At 41.3% G+C, this 16305-nt stretch overlaps 1 protein-coding gene across 2 annotated transcripts in view; it reads left to right on the top strand.

The window, feature by feature from the left end:
• Positions 1-14833: 14833 nt before the first annotated feature.
• Positions 14834-16305, top strand: part of METAP1 (methionyl aminopeptidase 1) — a 71120-nt gene continuing 69648 nt past the window's right edge. Inside the window, exon 1 of one of the 2 annotated variants that reach the window (XM_081812102.1) lies at positions 14834-15018. In XM_081812102.1, the coding sequence (XP_081668228.1) occupies positions 14905-15018 (114 nt within the window). In that variant the 5' untranslated portion in view covers positions 14834-14904. The remainder of the gene's footprint in view (positions 15019-16305) is intronic. The other variant, XM_006742061.3, reaches the window with a different exon arrangement.

Here is a 16305-nt window from a genome sequence, read left to right as displayed (position 1 = left end):
CTACAGGCAACTTTTTAAAAAAAGTTGTAGGCAGAGTTTATTATACAATGCATTAGAAAAATTAACTAGCATACATAAAATATTATTTTTTTAAAGATTTAGAGAGAGCGAGCGAGAGAGAGTGAGCTTGCTAGCAGGGGGAGGGGAAGGGCGAGAGGGAGACAAGTAGACTCCTCACTGAGCCCAGAGCCAGACATGAGGCTCAATCCCAGGACCCTGAGATCATGACCTGAGCTGAAACCAAGAGTCAGAGGCTCAACCAACTGAGCGACCCAGGTGCCCCCATAAAATATTATTTTATAAATACTTTGCATAGGATGAAGCTACTTTTCTTGAAACAATCTTAAACTTAGAGAAAAGTTGTAAGTACAATACAAAAATTATTGTTTCTTTAATATTTGAGAGAAAATTGCCTACCTGATGTCCCATCACCTCCTAATAGTTGAGAGTGTATTCTCTACAATGAGGACATTCTTCTCTGTAATCACACTACCATGAAGATCAGAAAATTAAAAAAAAAAATAAATTACCATTGACACATTACTACCATCTGATCAGCAGACACATTCAAGTTTTACCAGAAGTTCAAATAATGTCCTTTATAGCAAAAGGATCCATTTCAGAATCATGAGTTGTTTTTGATTGTCATGTCTCTTTAGTTTCTTTTGTCCAAAACAGTTTCTTAGTCTTTCCTTTATTTTCATAACTTTAACTTTGGATCATATTAAGGCAGTTGTCTATATAATGTTCCTCAATTTCAGTTTGTCTGATGTCTCTTCATGATTAGATGCAGGTTATGCATCTTTAGAAGAGACATACATTGTCATTGCATCCTATCAGGTAGAACACTATTTCGATTTGTCACTTTGCTGGTGATGTTTGCTTTGATTACTTGATTAAGGAGGCATCTGCTGGGCTTCAACTCTGAAGTTACTTTTCCTCCTTTATAATTAATAAGAATTTGTGGGGAAATATTTAAAATCATGTAAAGAGGGGTGCCTGGGTGGCTCAGTTGGTTAGGCGTCTGCCTTCAGTTTGGGTCGTGGTCCCAGGGTCCTGGGATCGAGGCCCGTGTCAGGCTCCCTGCTCGGCCAGGAGTCTGCTTCTCCCTCTGCCCTTCCCCCACATCGTGCGTGCATTTGCGTGCTCTCTCTCTCAAATAAATAAATAAAATCTTTAAAAATAAAATAAAATAAAATCACGTATTCTATTCTTTATCAAACTAACAATTTATTCATCATTTATAGCAGTAAATGACTTATGAGTAATTATTTTTTATTTTATTTAAAGGGCTATAATCTATTACCCTTATTATCATTATTTTTGTTCCTTTTAGCTGATACTTAGAAGCCAAGATCTGGCACTAGGTATGATCTTTGCTATTGGGATGATGCTGGTCTCAGCCTCCCTAAGTGGCTAGAGCTAGGGAATGTGTCTTTATTTACATGCACACATATACTTACAATTAAATGTATATTTGTGTCTATATCCATCTCTGTATATTGAAAACCATAGCTCACACCGATTCCTCCAATTTCATTCACCCTCACAGGGTTTCTTTCAGTGTTCCACCTTTCCATATTTGCAATTACCTTCTTTGACAGAAGGAGAACTGGCTTCGATTATTCTTAACATATTTATTTGTTGGATCCAGCATACACAACCAATCCCCATTGTTGCTCTTGTCCTCCTGTGAACGCATTTTCTTCTTGTCATACCTGGGCTCCAATACCCCACATCAGTCTTCTCCTTCACTGGTATGATTTCCTCACCCAACTTAGGCTGGGACACCCCACACCTGCCCCCTTTCCCTGTGGATCTCCTCTCCACAGCAGCTAGGCTCTGACTACCCATGTTGGCCCACCCCTCTGGAGGGACACCCACCTTACCTCCATTAGGCTCTGACTTTTCATGCTAATCTGCCCTTCTGGGCAGGCACCCTCCCCAACACACTCAAGGGTTGACTCCCTTTGCCAGCCTGTCCCTCTGTGGGCATGTCCTTCTCATCCTGCTCTGGTCATGACACCCCAGGTGGGACCATTGCAGAGATGTCATCATCATTGTGCAGGGGCTCTGACATCCTACCCCAGGCTATCTCCCTTGGGGGCACATCTTCTTTACACCTACTGTCAGAGCTTAAGCAGGATGAAAAGGGAATCTCCAAAGAAAAGGTACCCAGTGTGGGTGTCAGCCTGAGTGGGGTGCGTGCAGTGTCAGGCTCTGATACTTAGCATCAAGCTGCCCCTCATATGGACTCCCTCCACACACCTGTTTAGGTTCTGACACTCTATTCTGAGCTGCACTGACCACCCACCCCCCACCCCACCGCATGGACTCCTTCCTCACCTCTTTAAGCTCTGACACCCTGTGTCATTTGTTTTTCCCCTCACCTTCCCATGGATACTTTTCTCACACCTCCTGGTGCTAAGTACTGAGAATCGCTGGAAAAAAAGAAGTAGAAGGACTGCTCCTTCAGATATCAGTACTTATTATAAAGTTATATTAATTAAGGCAGTACAGTATAGAGCCAAGGGATAGCCAAATAGACCAATATCATTTAACAGCATTAAGACACGAATACACTCACATGTCGACCCTTGATTTAAGAAAAAGATGGCAAGCAGAGCTGAGGGAAAAGGGTGGATTTCAAAAAAATGAAGCTTTCGTGTCCTGTTTAAGAAATTGCTGCCTTCCACAATGTCATGGAGATATTTTCTAATGTTATTATCTAGAATCTGTATTGTTTTACCTTTCACATTCATATCTTTAATCCCCAGAAACTAAATTTTTCTGTGGCTATCCAGAAAAAAAAAAAAAGAAAGAAAAAAATGTGAGTCCAACAAAGAAGTCTCAAGGAAGTTAGACTTCTTGCATGGTGGTTAGGTACTAACAGGGAGTATTCCAAGAGGAGTTAAAGTTGAAGCTGCAGCTGTCTTAAGGTCTGACCTCAGAAACTTTAGCATTCACTTGATCCAAGGATGTTTATTTCTGAGGAAGATTGAGGTGGGGATGATGCAAATCCTGAAGTAGAGCCCTTGTTGCTTCAGAATGGAATAGAAAAGGATTAGTCTCTTGGCCAGCAGATTAAAATGACAAGCCTTCCATGTGAGATTTTGGAAGCAAGATTTCAGGAGAAGGAGCTTCTGGCTCTGTTTCCTAAGGAAGGTCGATATTGCCATGATTTTTTTTTTTTTTAAGATTTTATCTATTTATTTGACAGAGAGAGACACAGCGAGAGAGGGAACACAAGCAGGAGGAGTGGGAGAAGGAGAAGCAGGCCTCCCGCAGAGCAGGGAGCCCGATGCAGGGCTCGATCCCAGGACCCTGGGATCATGACCCGAGTCGAAGGCAGACGCTCAACAACTGAGCCACCCAGGCACCCCTGCCATGATGTTATTAGAGAATGGGTCTAATAAAGGTGCAGCAGCAGCATTTGCTAACCAATCTCCCCAGACTCCACCTCTGGGAAATGAGACTGTTGAGAAACTACTAGGTTCTCAATGGACCTTAACAGCACACAGTGAAAAAGCTGTAGTCACTTTAGCTGACACAAGTTCAATATTAAGGTTTTTAAAAAGCTAAAAAAAAAAAAAAAGTGGATATTAGGTGCATTCATATGTGTATATTTCATTCATTTATTTATTCTACAAATATCTATTAAATGCCATAGCAAAGACTGGATAGATGCTGACCAAACTCATTTTCTCCTATTTTAAGGCTACAGTGACTACATTTTCTAGCATTGCTTGGAATATGACGTGGCCAGTGACTGACTTCTGGCCAGTGGAATGGGCTAGAGTGAAGTGTACCACTCCCAGGGTTGGCCTGTTAAATCTCATGCACAAGAACCTCACGTATCAGCCTATCCTCAAGTGATGATTCCAAGAATCTATGAAGTGGTGGAGATAAAAGATGGGTCTGGAATCTCTGATGACTAAGAGGGCAGGGCTTCCCTGCTTCCCTGGCTGACTTATGGCTGACTCTGACATGAGAGAGACACAAACTTTTTTCTTAAGCCACCGAGTTTTGGGATTGTTATAGTAGTTAGCTTTCCCTGATTAATACTAATGCAATGCCTATTCTGTACCAGCCCTCATTCTGGACACAATAGCAAACGAACAAGAGAGACAAGGTTTCTGCTTTTACAGGCCATGTTATAGACAATAAACAGTAATATTTTACATTCATATGCTTTATAGCTTAAAAAGTATTTTCATTGGCACCAACTCATTTGATTTTCGTAATATTTTAGATGGAGAAACAAAGCTCAAAAATTTTCCATGCCTTGCACAAGACAAAGTTAGAAACTAGATACATGGAGCTCAGTTTTCTGACTCCCAACCGATAATTTATAACATGTTTCCCCAATATAAGGATATGACAGAGCAAAGAAAGAGTTGTCAGAAAAATACATTATTCAATCTTATTTTAAAAATGACGTATTATGGAGAAGTGTGAGAATCTTTATGGCTGTACTCATTGTAAGAGCACAATGTGGAAAACAAAGTAAATGTCTATCAGCAGGAGAATGCATAGATTTTGGTATATTCAGAGCATCGCATAATGTATCATAGGGAATATAAACAACCTAGAGCGGTAAGTGCCCACAAAGATGAATCTCACAATCATAATGAAGAATGAAGGTAAGATGAAGACTACAAACAGTATAATGCCACTATAAAATTTGAAGATATTCATGGGAACAATGAACACCAACTTTAGGATAATGACTCCCCTGCAGGAGAGAGGGATGCCATAGGGGAGGGATACACTGAACACTTCAACTGTATTGGCCATATTCCATTTCTGAAGATGAGTGGTAGGTACAATGTTGTTCTGGATTATCTTCCATTTGCCCCTGTGGATCCATGTTCCACCCTTCTCAATCCAGCCCTCTGCCCTGAGAGGCTAACTTACAGGGTCCACTGTAGATCAATGAGCTCCTTATCCTTTTTAGCTTTTAGAGGATTAGAAGGAGGGAAGAGAATGAGGTCTTAGATTCCTGACTTTAGGGTGGCTTTGGGTTGGCTAGGTCTCTTAGGCAAAGCTCACAGCTCCTGTAGAGGCACTTTCCTCCCAACGTACTCTAAGTTTTGGTATTTACCCAGTCCCCTTACTCCTTCAAGCCTAGGAATAGAAATGTTGCCCCATTGTTATCTTTGTTCATTGCACTATTTCTGTTGTTTTTCCAAGACTCTGACTTGCCTTGGTACATAATGCCTTTAAGAAATCCTTCACTCTTCCCAAATTATCCAGCTTGAGAGTATCATTTACTTCTTGCTAGGATCTAAATGATAACCTAGGTATTCTCTCTTTCTGTCTCTAAACTCAAACACACACACACACACACTCTTTTTTTTTTTGTATATTTGAGATAATTTATGTTTACAAAAACTTAAGGAAAAACATTTATTGAGCACTTACTATATGTCAAGCATTGTGATAAGGTTAAGGATTGGGAATAGAGAGAAAAATAAGATATAAACCTTCATGTCACAAGAAAGTCACAGTAGGAGAGAGAGGTGAAAAATTACAGGCAATGAAGTATAGTGGTTAAGAGCAAGAGATTTATAGTCAGACTTTCAGACTGGAGCCCAAGTCCAGGCTAAGCCACCTACTAGCTATGTGATCTTGGGCTAGTACCTTCCTCACAGGGTCATTGTGAAGATTAAAAGTGAACCCATTAGCATTTATACTTATTATATGCTAAGCATAGATAGATGCTGTGATCTATTTGTGCTTAGCATTAATTAAGTCTTCAATAAATACTACTTAAAATTATTGTTAATTGCAATGATAGCACTTGTGTCTGGTTTAGAGGTAGCACAGAGAAGGTATTGATTAGCTAGAGCTGAGGTCACCAAAGTTTAATGGGTGAAGTAATGTCTGAGCTGGATCTTGAAGGAATAGTAATTTCACCAAGAGATCAAATAGGGAAAGGCACTTGAGGCAGAGGAAACAGCATGTATATGAACATGGAAAATGAAATAGCATTGTGTGTTTAGAGAAACATGAGTTGTTTGTTATTGCTGGAGGGTCGAGACCAAGGAACGAGGAATAGTGAGAGATGAGGCCAATGAGTTAAGCAAGGGCTTAACACACACAGAACCTGGTTTGGACTTGATCCTGCAGGTCGTGAGCATCTAGAAAGAACTTTCAAAACCTTCTTTTATATTGAAATAATTTCAAACTTAGAGAAAAGTTACAAGAATTGTAAAAAGAATGCTGGTATACCCAGGTTCCCTATTTGTTAAAATTCTACTACAAATGTCTTATCATTCACTTTCTCTGTCTCTCAGAATATATATAAGTATATATATATGTATATGAATTACATATTCAATATATAATATGTATATCCAATATATTTGAGTATTCATATATATTCTGAACCAATACTGTAACCATGATATAACTGTCAAAATCAGGGAATTCTTAAGGATACAATACTATATTTATATTTCCTTTATGGCAAAACCATTTTTTCTTTTCATCCAGAATCCAACCCAGTTGTCATAACTTTTTAGTCTCTTTGATCTGGAAGAGTTTCTCAAATCTTTCTGTCTTTGGGATATTGACATTTTGAAGAGTGCAGATCATTTGTATTGTATATTGTTTTCCGTTTGGGTTTGACTGATGTTTCCTCACGATTAGAATCAATTATGCATTTCTGCCAAGAATACCACAGAAAATAGATTGTGTTCTCAGTGTTTCATATCAGAAGGTGCACAAAGTCAATTTGTCTCATTACCGATGCTTTTAACTTTGATAACACAGTTAAGAGAGTTATCTGCAAGGTTTCTCACTGGTTTTTGTCTTTTTATTATTTTAAAGATTTATTCATTTATTTGAGAGAGAGAGCACACACGTGTGCATGTGTGCATGAGTGGGGGGAAAGCCAAAGGGAGAGGGAGAGGGAGAGAGAGAATCTCAAGCAGACTCCCCGCTGAGCTCAGAGCCTAATGTGGGGCTCCATCTCATGACCCTGAGATCATGATCTGAGTCAAAATCAAGTCAGAAGCTCAACTGAGCCACCCAGGTGCCCCTATTTTGCCTTGTTAAATGATAAATATTCTGTAGGGAGTTACACTGAGACTATGAAAATATCCTGTTCCTTAAGAACCTTTCACTCAGTGAAAGTGTCCTTTTTTTTTTTTTTTTTTTAGCATCCTTTGATGATTCTGGCCTGGATATATTACTGCTATAATGATTGCCAAATAATGATTTTCTAACTCTGTCATTCTTTCCATTATTTATTTTTTCTAGTTTTTAAAATTTTATTTAACTAATTTATTTTTTTAAAAGATTTTATTTATTTATTTATTTATTTGAGAGAGTGAGCAAGAGAGAGAGAGAGAGAGAGCATGAGTGGGGGTAAAGGGCAGAGGGAAAGGGAGAAGCAGACTCTCCTGCTGAGCAGAGAGCCTGATGTGGGACTCTGACCCTGGGATCATGGCCCGAGCCAAAGGCAGACAATTAACCAACTGAGCCACCCAGGTGCCCCTTTATTTTATTTTTTTATTTGAAGTATAGTTGACACACAATGTTACATTAGTTTCATGTTATTTTAATACCTTTGACTATATTCCCTATGCTGTACCTTTCATCCCCATGACTTATTCATTCTATAACTGGAAGCCTGTACTTCCCATTCCTTCACCCATTTTGCCCACCCCCTTGCTGATCTCCCCTCCGGCAGCCATCAGTTTGTTCTCTCTATTCCTGCTTTTTGTTTGTTTGTTCATTTGTTGTGTTTTCTAGATTCCACATATAAGTGATCATACAGTATTTGTCTTTCTCTGACTTATTTCACTTACCATAATATCTTTCAGGTCCATTTATTTTGTTACAAATGGCACAATCTCATTCTTTTTCATGGCTGAGTTATATTCCATTGTATATACATATACCACCTCTTCTTTATCCATTCATCTATCAATGGACACTTGGGTTGCTTCCATATTTTGGCTATTGTTAAGTAAAGCTGCAATAAACATAGGGGTGCATATATCTTTTCCAATTAGTGTTTTTGTTTTCTTTGGGTAAATACCCAGTAGTGGAATTACTGGTGTGTGTGGTATTTCTATTTTTATTTTGAGGAAACTCCATATAGTTTTCCACAGTGGGCTGTGCCAGTTTGCAGTCCCACCAACAGTGTATGAGGGTTCCTTTTTCTCCATATCCATGCCAACACCTGTTATTTCTTATCTTTTTTATTTTAGCCACTCTGACAGGTGTTAGGTGATATCTCATTGTCGTTTTGATTTGCATTCCCCTGATTAGTGATGTTGAGCTTCTCTTCATGTGTCTGTTGGCCATCTGTATGTCTCTTTGGAAAAACATCTATTCAGATTCTCTGCCCATTTAAAAAAATTTTTTTTAAAAGATTTTATTTATTTATTTGAGAGAGAACATGAGAGAGAGAGAGAGCATGAGGATGAGCAGGCAGAGGGGGAAGGAGAAGCAGGCTCCCCACTGAGCAGGGAGCCCGATCCAGGGCTCTATCTCAGGACCCTGAGATCGTGATCTGAGCCAAAGGCAGCCGCTCAACCAACTGAGCCACTCAGCGCCCCCTGCCCATATTTTTAATTGGATTTTTTTTTTTGATGTTAAGTTGTATAAATTCTTTATATATTTTAGGTATTAACCCCTTGTCAGGTGTATCACTTGCAAATATCTTCTCTCATTCAGTAAGTTGCCTTTCTATTTTGTCGATAGTTTCCTTTGGTGTGCAAAAGCTTTTTATTTTGGCTTAGTCCCAATAGTTTATTTTTGCTTTTGTTTCCCCTGCTTGCAGAGATATATCCATAAATACTTTGTGAAGGCTGATGTCCAAGAGATTGCTGCTTATGTTTTCTTTTAGTTTTATAGTTTTGGGTCTCTATTGTGGTTTTTTTTGTGTGTATGGTGTAAGAAAGTGGTCCAGTTTCATTCTATTGCATGTGGCTGTCCAGTTTTTCCAACACCATTTGTCGAAGAGACTTTTGTATCCACTGTAAAATTCTTGCCTCCTTTGGCATAGATTAATTAACCACTTACGTATGGGTTTATTTCTGGACTTTCTATCCTGTTCCCAATGATCTACGTGTCTATTTTTGTGCCAGTATTATATACCTGTTTGATTACTATCACTTTGTCGTGTATCTTGAAATCTGGGATTGTGATATCTCCAGTTCTTTCTCAAGATTGCATTGACTATTGGGCGCCTGGGTGGCTCAGTTGGTTAAGCAACTGCCTTCAGCTCAGGTCATGATCCTGGAGTCCCGGGATCGAGTCCCGCATCGGGCTCCCTGCTCGGCAGGGAGTCTGCTTCTCCCTCTCCCACTCCCCCTGCTTGTGTTCCCTCTCTCACTGTGTCTTTCTCTGTCAAATAAATAAATAAAATCTTTAAAAAAAAAAAAAAGACTGCATCGACTATTCAAGGTCTTTTATGGTTCTATACAAATTTTAGGATTATTTGTTTTAGTTCTGTGAAAAATGCTACTGGTATTTTGATAGGGATTGCATTGAATTTATAGATTGCTTTGGGTAGTATGAACATTTTAGCGATGTTAATTCTTCCAATCCATGAGCATGGAATATCTTTCCATTTGTTTGTGTTGTCTTCAATTTCTTTCACCAATGTCTTACAGTTTTCAGAGTATAGGTCTTTAACTTCCTTGGTTAAGTTTATTCCTAGGTATTTTATTCTTTTTGGTGCAATTGTTAATGAGATTGTTAATTCTTAATTTCTCTTTCTGCTACTTTGTTATTAGTATATAAAAATGCAACAGATTTCTGTAACTAATTTTGTATCCTGCAATTTTACTGAATTGATTTATCAGTTCTAATAGTTTTTTGGTAGAGTCTTTGGGGTTTCCTGTATATAGCATCATGTCATCTGCAAATAGTGAAAGTTTTACTTCTTCCTTACCAATTTGGATGCCTTTTATGTCTTTTTCTTGTCTGATTGCTACAGCTAGGACTTCTAGTACTATGTTGAATAAAAGTGGTGAGCATGGACATCCTTGTCTTGTTCCTGATCTTAGAATAAAAGCTCTCAGTTTCCTTCCAGTTTCTTAGATGACAATCTATTGTAAAGAAGTGCTTACTTTTGTCCCTCATTTGCTTGTCTATTTATGTATTTTTATCAGTATGGACTCATGGAATACTATTTTTCTTCAGTGGGTTATCATCTGATACTATCATTATTTATTCGGTGTTCAAATTGTATTCAGTTTGGTTGGTGGGAGATGCTTCAAATTGGCTACTGTGTCCTTTCTACAGTCTCCATAAATTTTGTGCTCTACCTCATGTTCTGGTACAATGAGACTTTCCAGACTTGTACTTTCCCTGCTCTGGTCCGGGAATGAGCCAGCTCTCCAAGGAGATCTGATTCCTTTTAGTGGAGAATAGTATTTAGAAACCAAGATCTGAAAATTAAGTGTGCTCATTGCCTATTAGTCCCATTAGTGGTCAGAACTTCATATATATACATACACACATGTCCATATTATCTATTAATCAAAACCTTGAGTTTACATCAGTATTTCTAATTCCAATACAACACCACATGATTCATCCTAGCCTTTATCCTTTTCCTATTTGTAACTCCCTCCTCAGACAGTGATAAACTTGGCTCTCATTATCCTTAATTTAGTTACTTATTTGCTATTTTCCCTTTTAGGTACCAAGCCTCTAATCTCCTTGACTGTGTCCTGAGCTTTGGCCTTGGTGGTTTACAGATCTCCTTAGTCCTGACTGTTTCCTTGCCACCAACTCTGCAGGTTCTGGCCACCTTTTGACCCTGGTTCCAGCTCTCCAAGCCCCATATTAGTGAAGGATTTTAAGTAGGGGAAAGGCATGATCAGATTTATCTCTGAAAACAATCAGCTTGATGGCAGGGTAGATTCAATGGATTAAAGGCAGTTAAGAAGCTATTGTAATAGTATAAGCAAAGGCCTAAAATGGCCTAAATTAAATCTGCAGCCATAAGAATAGAGAGCACACATTAAAAAATATATTTAGAGGATAAAATCTACAGGACTGAGCAATTCATTTGATGTGGGGGTATGAGGAAGAGAAGGGGCCTAATTTTTAACTTGAGAGAAAAGAGTAGGCAGAGGATGTCACTATGCAAGACCGGGAAGTCAGGAGAAAAAGCAGATTTAAAGGGCAAAAGTGGGTAAATACAAGATAATTGTTTCTTTTTGGCCATGCTGGATTTGAAATGGACGCTGGAAATATAGTAGCTAGTTGGACACATGGCTTTGGGCACGTGCTTGGACACAATCTCAGAAGTGCTTCTCTCTGTGCAGAAGTCCCAGGAAACAAGTGCCTTCCGAGGCCAAAGGACTCTTTATCAATGCCAAATTCTCAGAGATTCTGAAGTCTACTCTTTCTCCTAGAAGTGGGTTGGCTGAACTTTGCCCACAGGAATTAAAACAAAAACAGGATGTCCAATGGGGACTTGGAGTTAAAATCTCAGAAGGATGAGAAGAATAAAACAGGGATTGACTGACATAATTTTGTAAAAATCTCCTATTTTGTCACTTTTTTATGCTTAAACAAAAGGGATCTGCACGATTATCTTAAGAATAGCCAGAAAGGTGGTCTTAGGAAGTTTATTTCACCCAACAGCTGGTTTTGGGGGCGGGGGGAACCAAGGAAGGAGGAGCTAATGGCATGGCTAACTAAGTATCACTTAAGGGGTTCCTAAGCACTTCACAAAATCTATCCAATGTAATTATCATAAAACTCTATGGGTAGGTACTCTAGCTGGTATTCTTCAGATATGGAAAATGAGGTTAAACAAGTTGCTCACGTTAACATGACTAAGGAAGGAGAGTTGGAGGCAGAGGTTTCAACCCAGGTCTGCCTATCTTAATGCAACATCTGTGCTCTTAATTGCCCCACAGCATTGCATTCCCAAAGGTACAAGGACACGGCAGCCTCCAGAGCAGACAGCCAGCAAAAGCAGGAGAGTTTCCAGTCTCTCCTCCCCTGAGAAAAACCCCGAGGACCTTCTGGACTAGAATTTTCAATAATTCCTGTTCCTCTATTTGATTAGCTTAATCTGAACACAACCCATCAGGGGACAACAAACTGGAATTCCTCCAGATTCGATGGAGAAAGATCGCAAGGGATCTAAACATACCACAAGATATAAGGGGATGCTGTAAGACTGACAACCCATAAGACATGATGGTCTCAAACACATAAAGAGCTGTCATGTAGAAAAGGAATAGAACTTAGTGTTTTTCCTAAATCCAAGATTAATCCATGGCATAATATTATGTGAAAATGTAGAATAAAAAATTTTATCAATAACTGCAAATATGTAAACACTGAATATGCATGTGGATAAGGACTGAAGGTAACAAGGACAAATGAAGCATGATGCGTTTAGGGGATGGTATTGTGGCCAATTTGTCTTGGCTTTTTTTTTTTTTAAGTATTGTTCTGCAAAAAAGAAAATTTGACAAATAAAAGCAAACACAGGAAAACATACAAATGCTGATAATCAGGGAAAAATGTTCAGCCTCATTATAATATAAAATAAAAAAACAAGATACAATTTTCCATTTATCAAAATGACAAGCATGAAAAATAAATAATAACTAGCACTAGTAAAGTCTCAGGAAATAATATGTCAGAATAGTTCTGACCAGATTGAAAATTTGTATACACTTAAAAAAAAATATTTTATTTATTTATTTGAGAGAGAGAGAGAAAGAGAGCACACAAGCAGGGGGAGCGGCAGAGGGAGAAGCAGGCTCCCTACTGAGCAGGGAGCCCGATGTGGGGCTCTATCCCAGGACCCTGGGATCATGACCTGAGCTGAAGACAGACACCTAACTGACTGACCCACCCAGGTGCCTCTTATATACACTTTCTAAAGGAAAATCTGACAAATTATATTATAAAAAATAAATAGTGACAACCCTTTGATGTAGTAATTCCACTTTTAAGAACATATCTTCCAGGCACCTGAGTGGCTCAGTCAGTTAAGCATCCCACTCTTGGTTTCAGCTTGGGCCTTGGTCTGGGGTTGTGAGTTTGAGCCCCATGTTGGGCTCCATGCTGGGTGTGGAGCCTACTTTAAGAAAAAAAAAGAATATAGCCTAAGTAAATAAGGATTTACACAAAGTTCTAGCTAAAAGGGTATTCACTGAAGCCTTGCTTATAATATATAATAATTAAAAATAACTTAAATGCCTATTATTAAACTTGTTTCAGTAAACTGTCCATACAATAGAATATTGTGCAGATGTTAAACTTAGGTGGTAAATTTTATTTATTGTAATTAAGTCAATAATTTAATGATTTAATAATTAAATCAATAATAATATATTAAATTATACTATATTTAATGACAATAAAGGAAGTTCACAATGTAATAACTGAAGAAAGCAAGTAACTAAAGATTCTGCATACTATGGTCCAGTTTTCATTAAAAAATATTTTATATATACATGTGTATATATATACATATATATACACATGTATATATACATACATATGCATCTATACACATATATATTTAGTGGTTGATTTCTTTTTGCTCAGGTCTAACTTTTTAAAGTGTACTTGGGGGCACCTGGGTAGCTCAGTCTGTTAAGTGTCTGTCTTCTACTCAGGTCATGATCCCAGGGTCCTGGGATTGAGCCCCACATCCAGCTCCCTGCTTAGCAGGGACCCTGCTTCTCCCTCTCCCTCTGTGCCCACCTCCCCACTCTCTCCTTCTCTCAAATAAATAAAATCTTTTAAAAAATGTACTTGATTTTATTACATTATTTGTATTGTTTACACAGCAAAACTTATTAAAAATAAACGTACCATGAGTTTTTCTCCTCTATTAAAAATGTTAAGTTTTAAAAAATATGGGTTAGATAACATGAAGTTCACAACACTTAGTTGATGATCATTAAGTATTAGTTCCTCTCCCTTCCCTAGTGACAGGAGGTATTCAAGCACAAGTTAGAAAATGGCAGATCTGGGATGTAGTTGAAGAGATTTGGGCAACCAGTTGCGTCAGATGACCTCTAAAGCTCCTTTCAACCCTGATGATTCAAGATTAATACAATTCTTCCCTACTCACCTTTTAAATAATCGACTGGAATAGTACAAAATTGTTTTATCGGATATCTAGTAGTTGTAGTGTTACTATTACTAGCATTGTACATTGTGAATGGGGGGTTGTGTGAAAAAAAAAATCAGGCACGAGGGAAGGCTGATTCAAATCTCAGCCCATCTCCTCCTGACAGCGCTCTGGCTCCCCTTTTTGTGAATGACTAAATGGTGGTCCTTAGGCCTCACAGCAGACACTATCCGTGAGAAACAGAACTTTAAAAAGGGAATTATTTTCCTTTTCCTAGGAGCTGCCGGGTGACCAACGCAGAGCAGCAGCGCGCCCTTTCCAGCCTCCTGCGAGTGTGGGGGACACTCAAGACCCTGCGATCCAGTAAGGCACGACCAGGGCGCTGTCTCTCCAGGTACACAGAGCGCAAGACATGAGGGACCCTCCCTGCCGGCCGCACCTGGCCTTCTCCGCCCGCCGCCAAGAGGTCGTGCTCGCCCGAGAGTGCGCGGAGCTCGCGAAGGTCTCCACCAGGTCCCTCGAAGCCCCCACGTGCGCGCCTGGCGCCAGGAAGCGGGGGCCGCGGGCAGGGGCGGGGCGAACGCCGCGGGGCGGGGCGCCAGCTGCGCGCGCGGGGCGGGGCGGGGCGCGCAGCGTGGTCTGGGCCGGCCCGGCGCTCCTCCTGCTTCCGCGCCCAGGCCCCGCGGGCCGAGCTCCTCCCCCGGCTCGGCCTCTGTCCCCTCCTCTGCCCTCCCTCCCTCCCTCCTCCTCCTCCTCCTCCTCCACCTCCCCCCCTCCTCCTCCTCCTCTTCCTCGGTGAGGCGCTCCTCCAGCAGCCAGGCAGCATGGCGGCCGTGGAGACGCGGGTGTGCGAGACGGACGGCTGCAGCAGCGAGGCCAAGCTCCAGTGTCCCACCTGCATCAAGCTGGGCATCCAGGGCTCGTACTTCTGCTCCCAGGTAGACGCCTGCTCCCCCGCGGCGCTGCCGCTGCCAGCCGACTTCCTCCCCTCTCCGCCTGCCCTCGCGGCCGGTCGGGACACGCTCCTCCTCTTCCACTCCCGGGCCGGCCGCGCTTCCTCCTCCCCCTAGCCGCAGCGCCGTCGCCCCCTCCCGCCTCCGGGGATCCTGGGCCCCTCGGACGCGGGCGCGTCTTCCAGCGGCCATGTGGGCTGGGGGCGGAAGCGGACTTGTCCCGGGTGGCCCGGCGGTCCTAGGGCGCCGCGTTTAGGGGCGGGTTCCCGCCGCGCATCCTCTGCCCTTGCTGGGGCTGCCAGGTGTGCGGGCTACCGGAGACAGCTGGGGACGGCCCGGGGAAGGGGCAGCCTCAGCCGTGCGTGTCCCCACAGCCGCAGCTCCCGGCAGGACTCTGGTCATGGTCGCGGAGGGTTGCGGGGCTGGGTAGTCAGTCACTCTGGTCCCGGCGGGATTGGGGGTCGGAAGAGACCCGCTGGGTTTTTGAGGAGTGGGTTGCCCGGGGTCTCAGAGAGGGGGAATGCTAGCTGCAGCCTCACCTCTCTCCTTGTGTTTTACTACCGCGCTTTGACACTTAAGCAACTTTGGGCTTGGGGATGGATAGGGATCTGTAATTCATTCTTTTGCTTTGGCATCCAAAATTACTAATTTAGAGAACCATAAGTTAGCGCTATGAGTCACCGTCTTCATTTACAGAATTTCCCACTGAGTGAAAAAGTCAGTTCCATTAAGGGCCATGCTTTAAGGCCGGGGTGTATTTTAGTAAGTTTTGTGCAGTGGAGCAAACCCAGCACTGAATGGGGTCCTGACTGAAACGGGTGCTCGTGTTTTATGTTTACTGAAAAGGACTAGTGTTCCGGTTGCATTTGGACGCTCCGAGTATTGGCAGGGCAGCAGTGGTAGGGCTCTTAGTTACAGTCCAGGTTTATTGAAGAGAGAGACACATGAAAGTTCAGGTATTAAATTAGTCGCGTCCTGTGGGGAGAAGAGCATGAACAAAGAATCTGAAGGCCTGGTCAGGGCCCTGCCTTTGCCAAGTACTGTGCAATCTTGAACTAGCCAAAAGTTACCTAACCTTTCTGAGCTCCAATCCTATCACTGTGCAGAGGGGAAGATGATACTCTTACATATTTCACAAGGTTGTTCTGGAGCTCAAATTATCCAATGAATGTGGAATGCTGGTAAAACGTGAAGCATTTTTTTTTTAAAGGCTGTCAGTACAATGCAACGCTGCCATACGAAAAATATAAATGAATGGAATGAAAACAAATA

The sequence above is a fragment of the Leptonychotes weddellii genome, chromosome 2, assembly GCF_054177405.1.
Source record: "Leptonychotes weddellii isolate Sample4059 chromosome 2, ASM5417740v2, whole genome shotgun sequence".
Lineage (NCBI taxonomy): Eukaryota > Metazoa > Chordata > Mammalia > Carnivora > Phocidae > Leptonychotes > Leptonychotes weddellii.
This window is presented reverse-complemented; position numbering and strand designations above follow the sequence as displayed.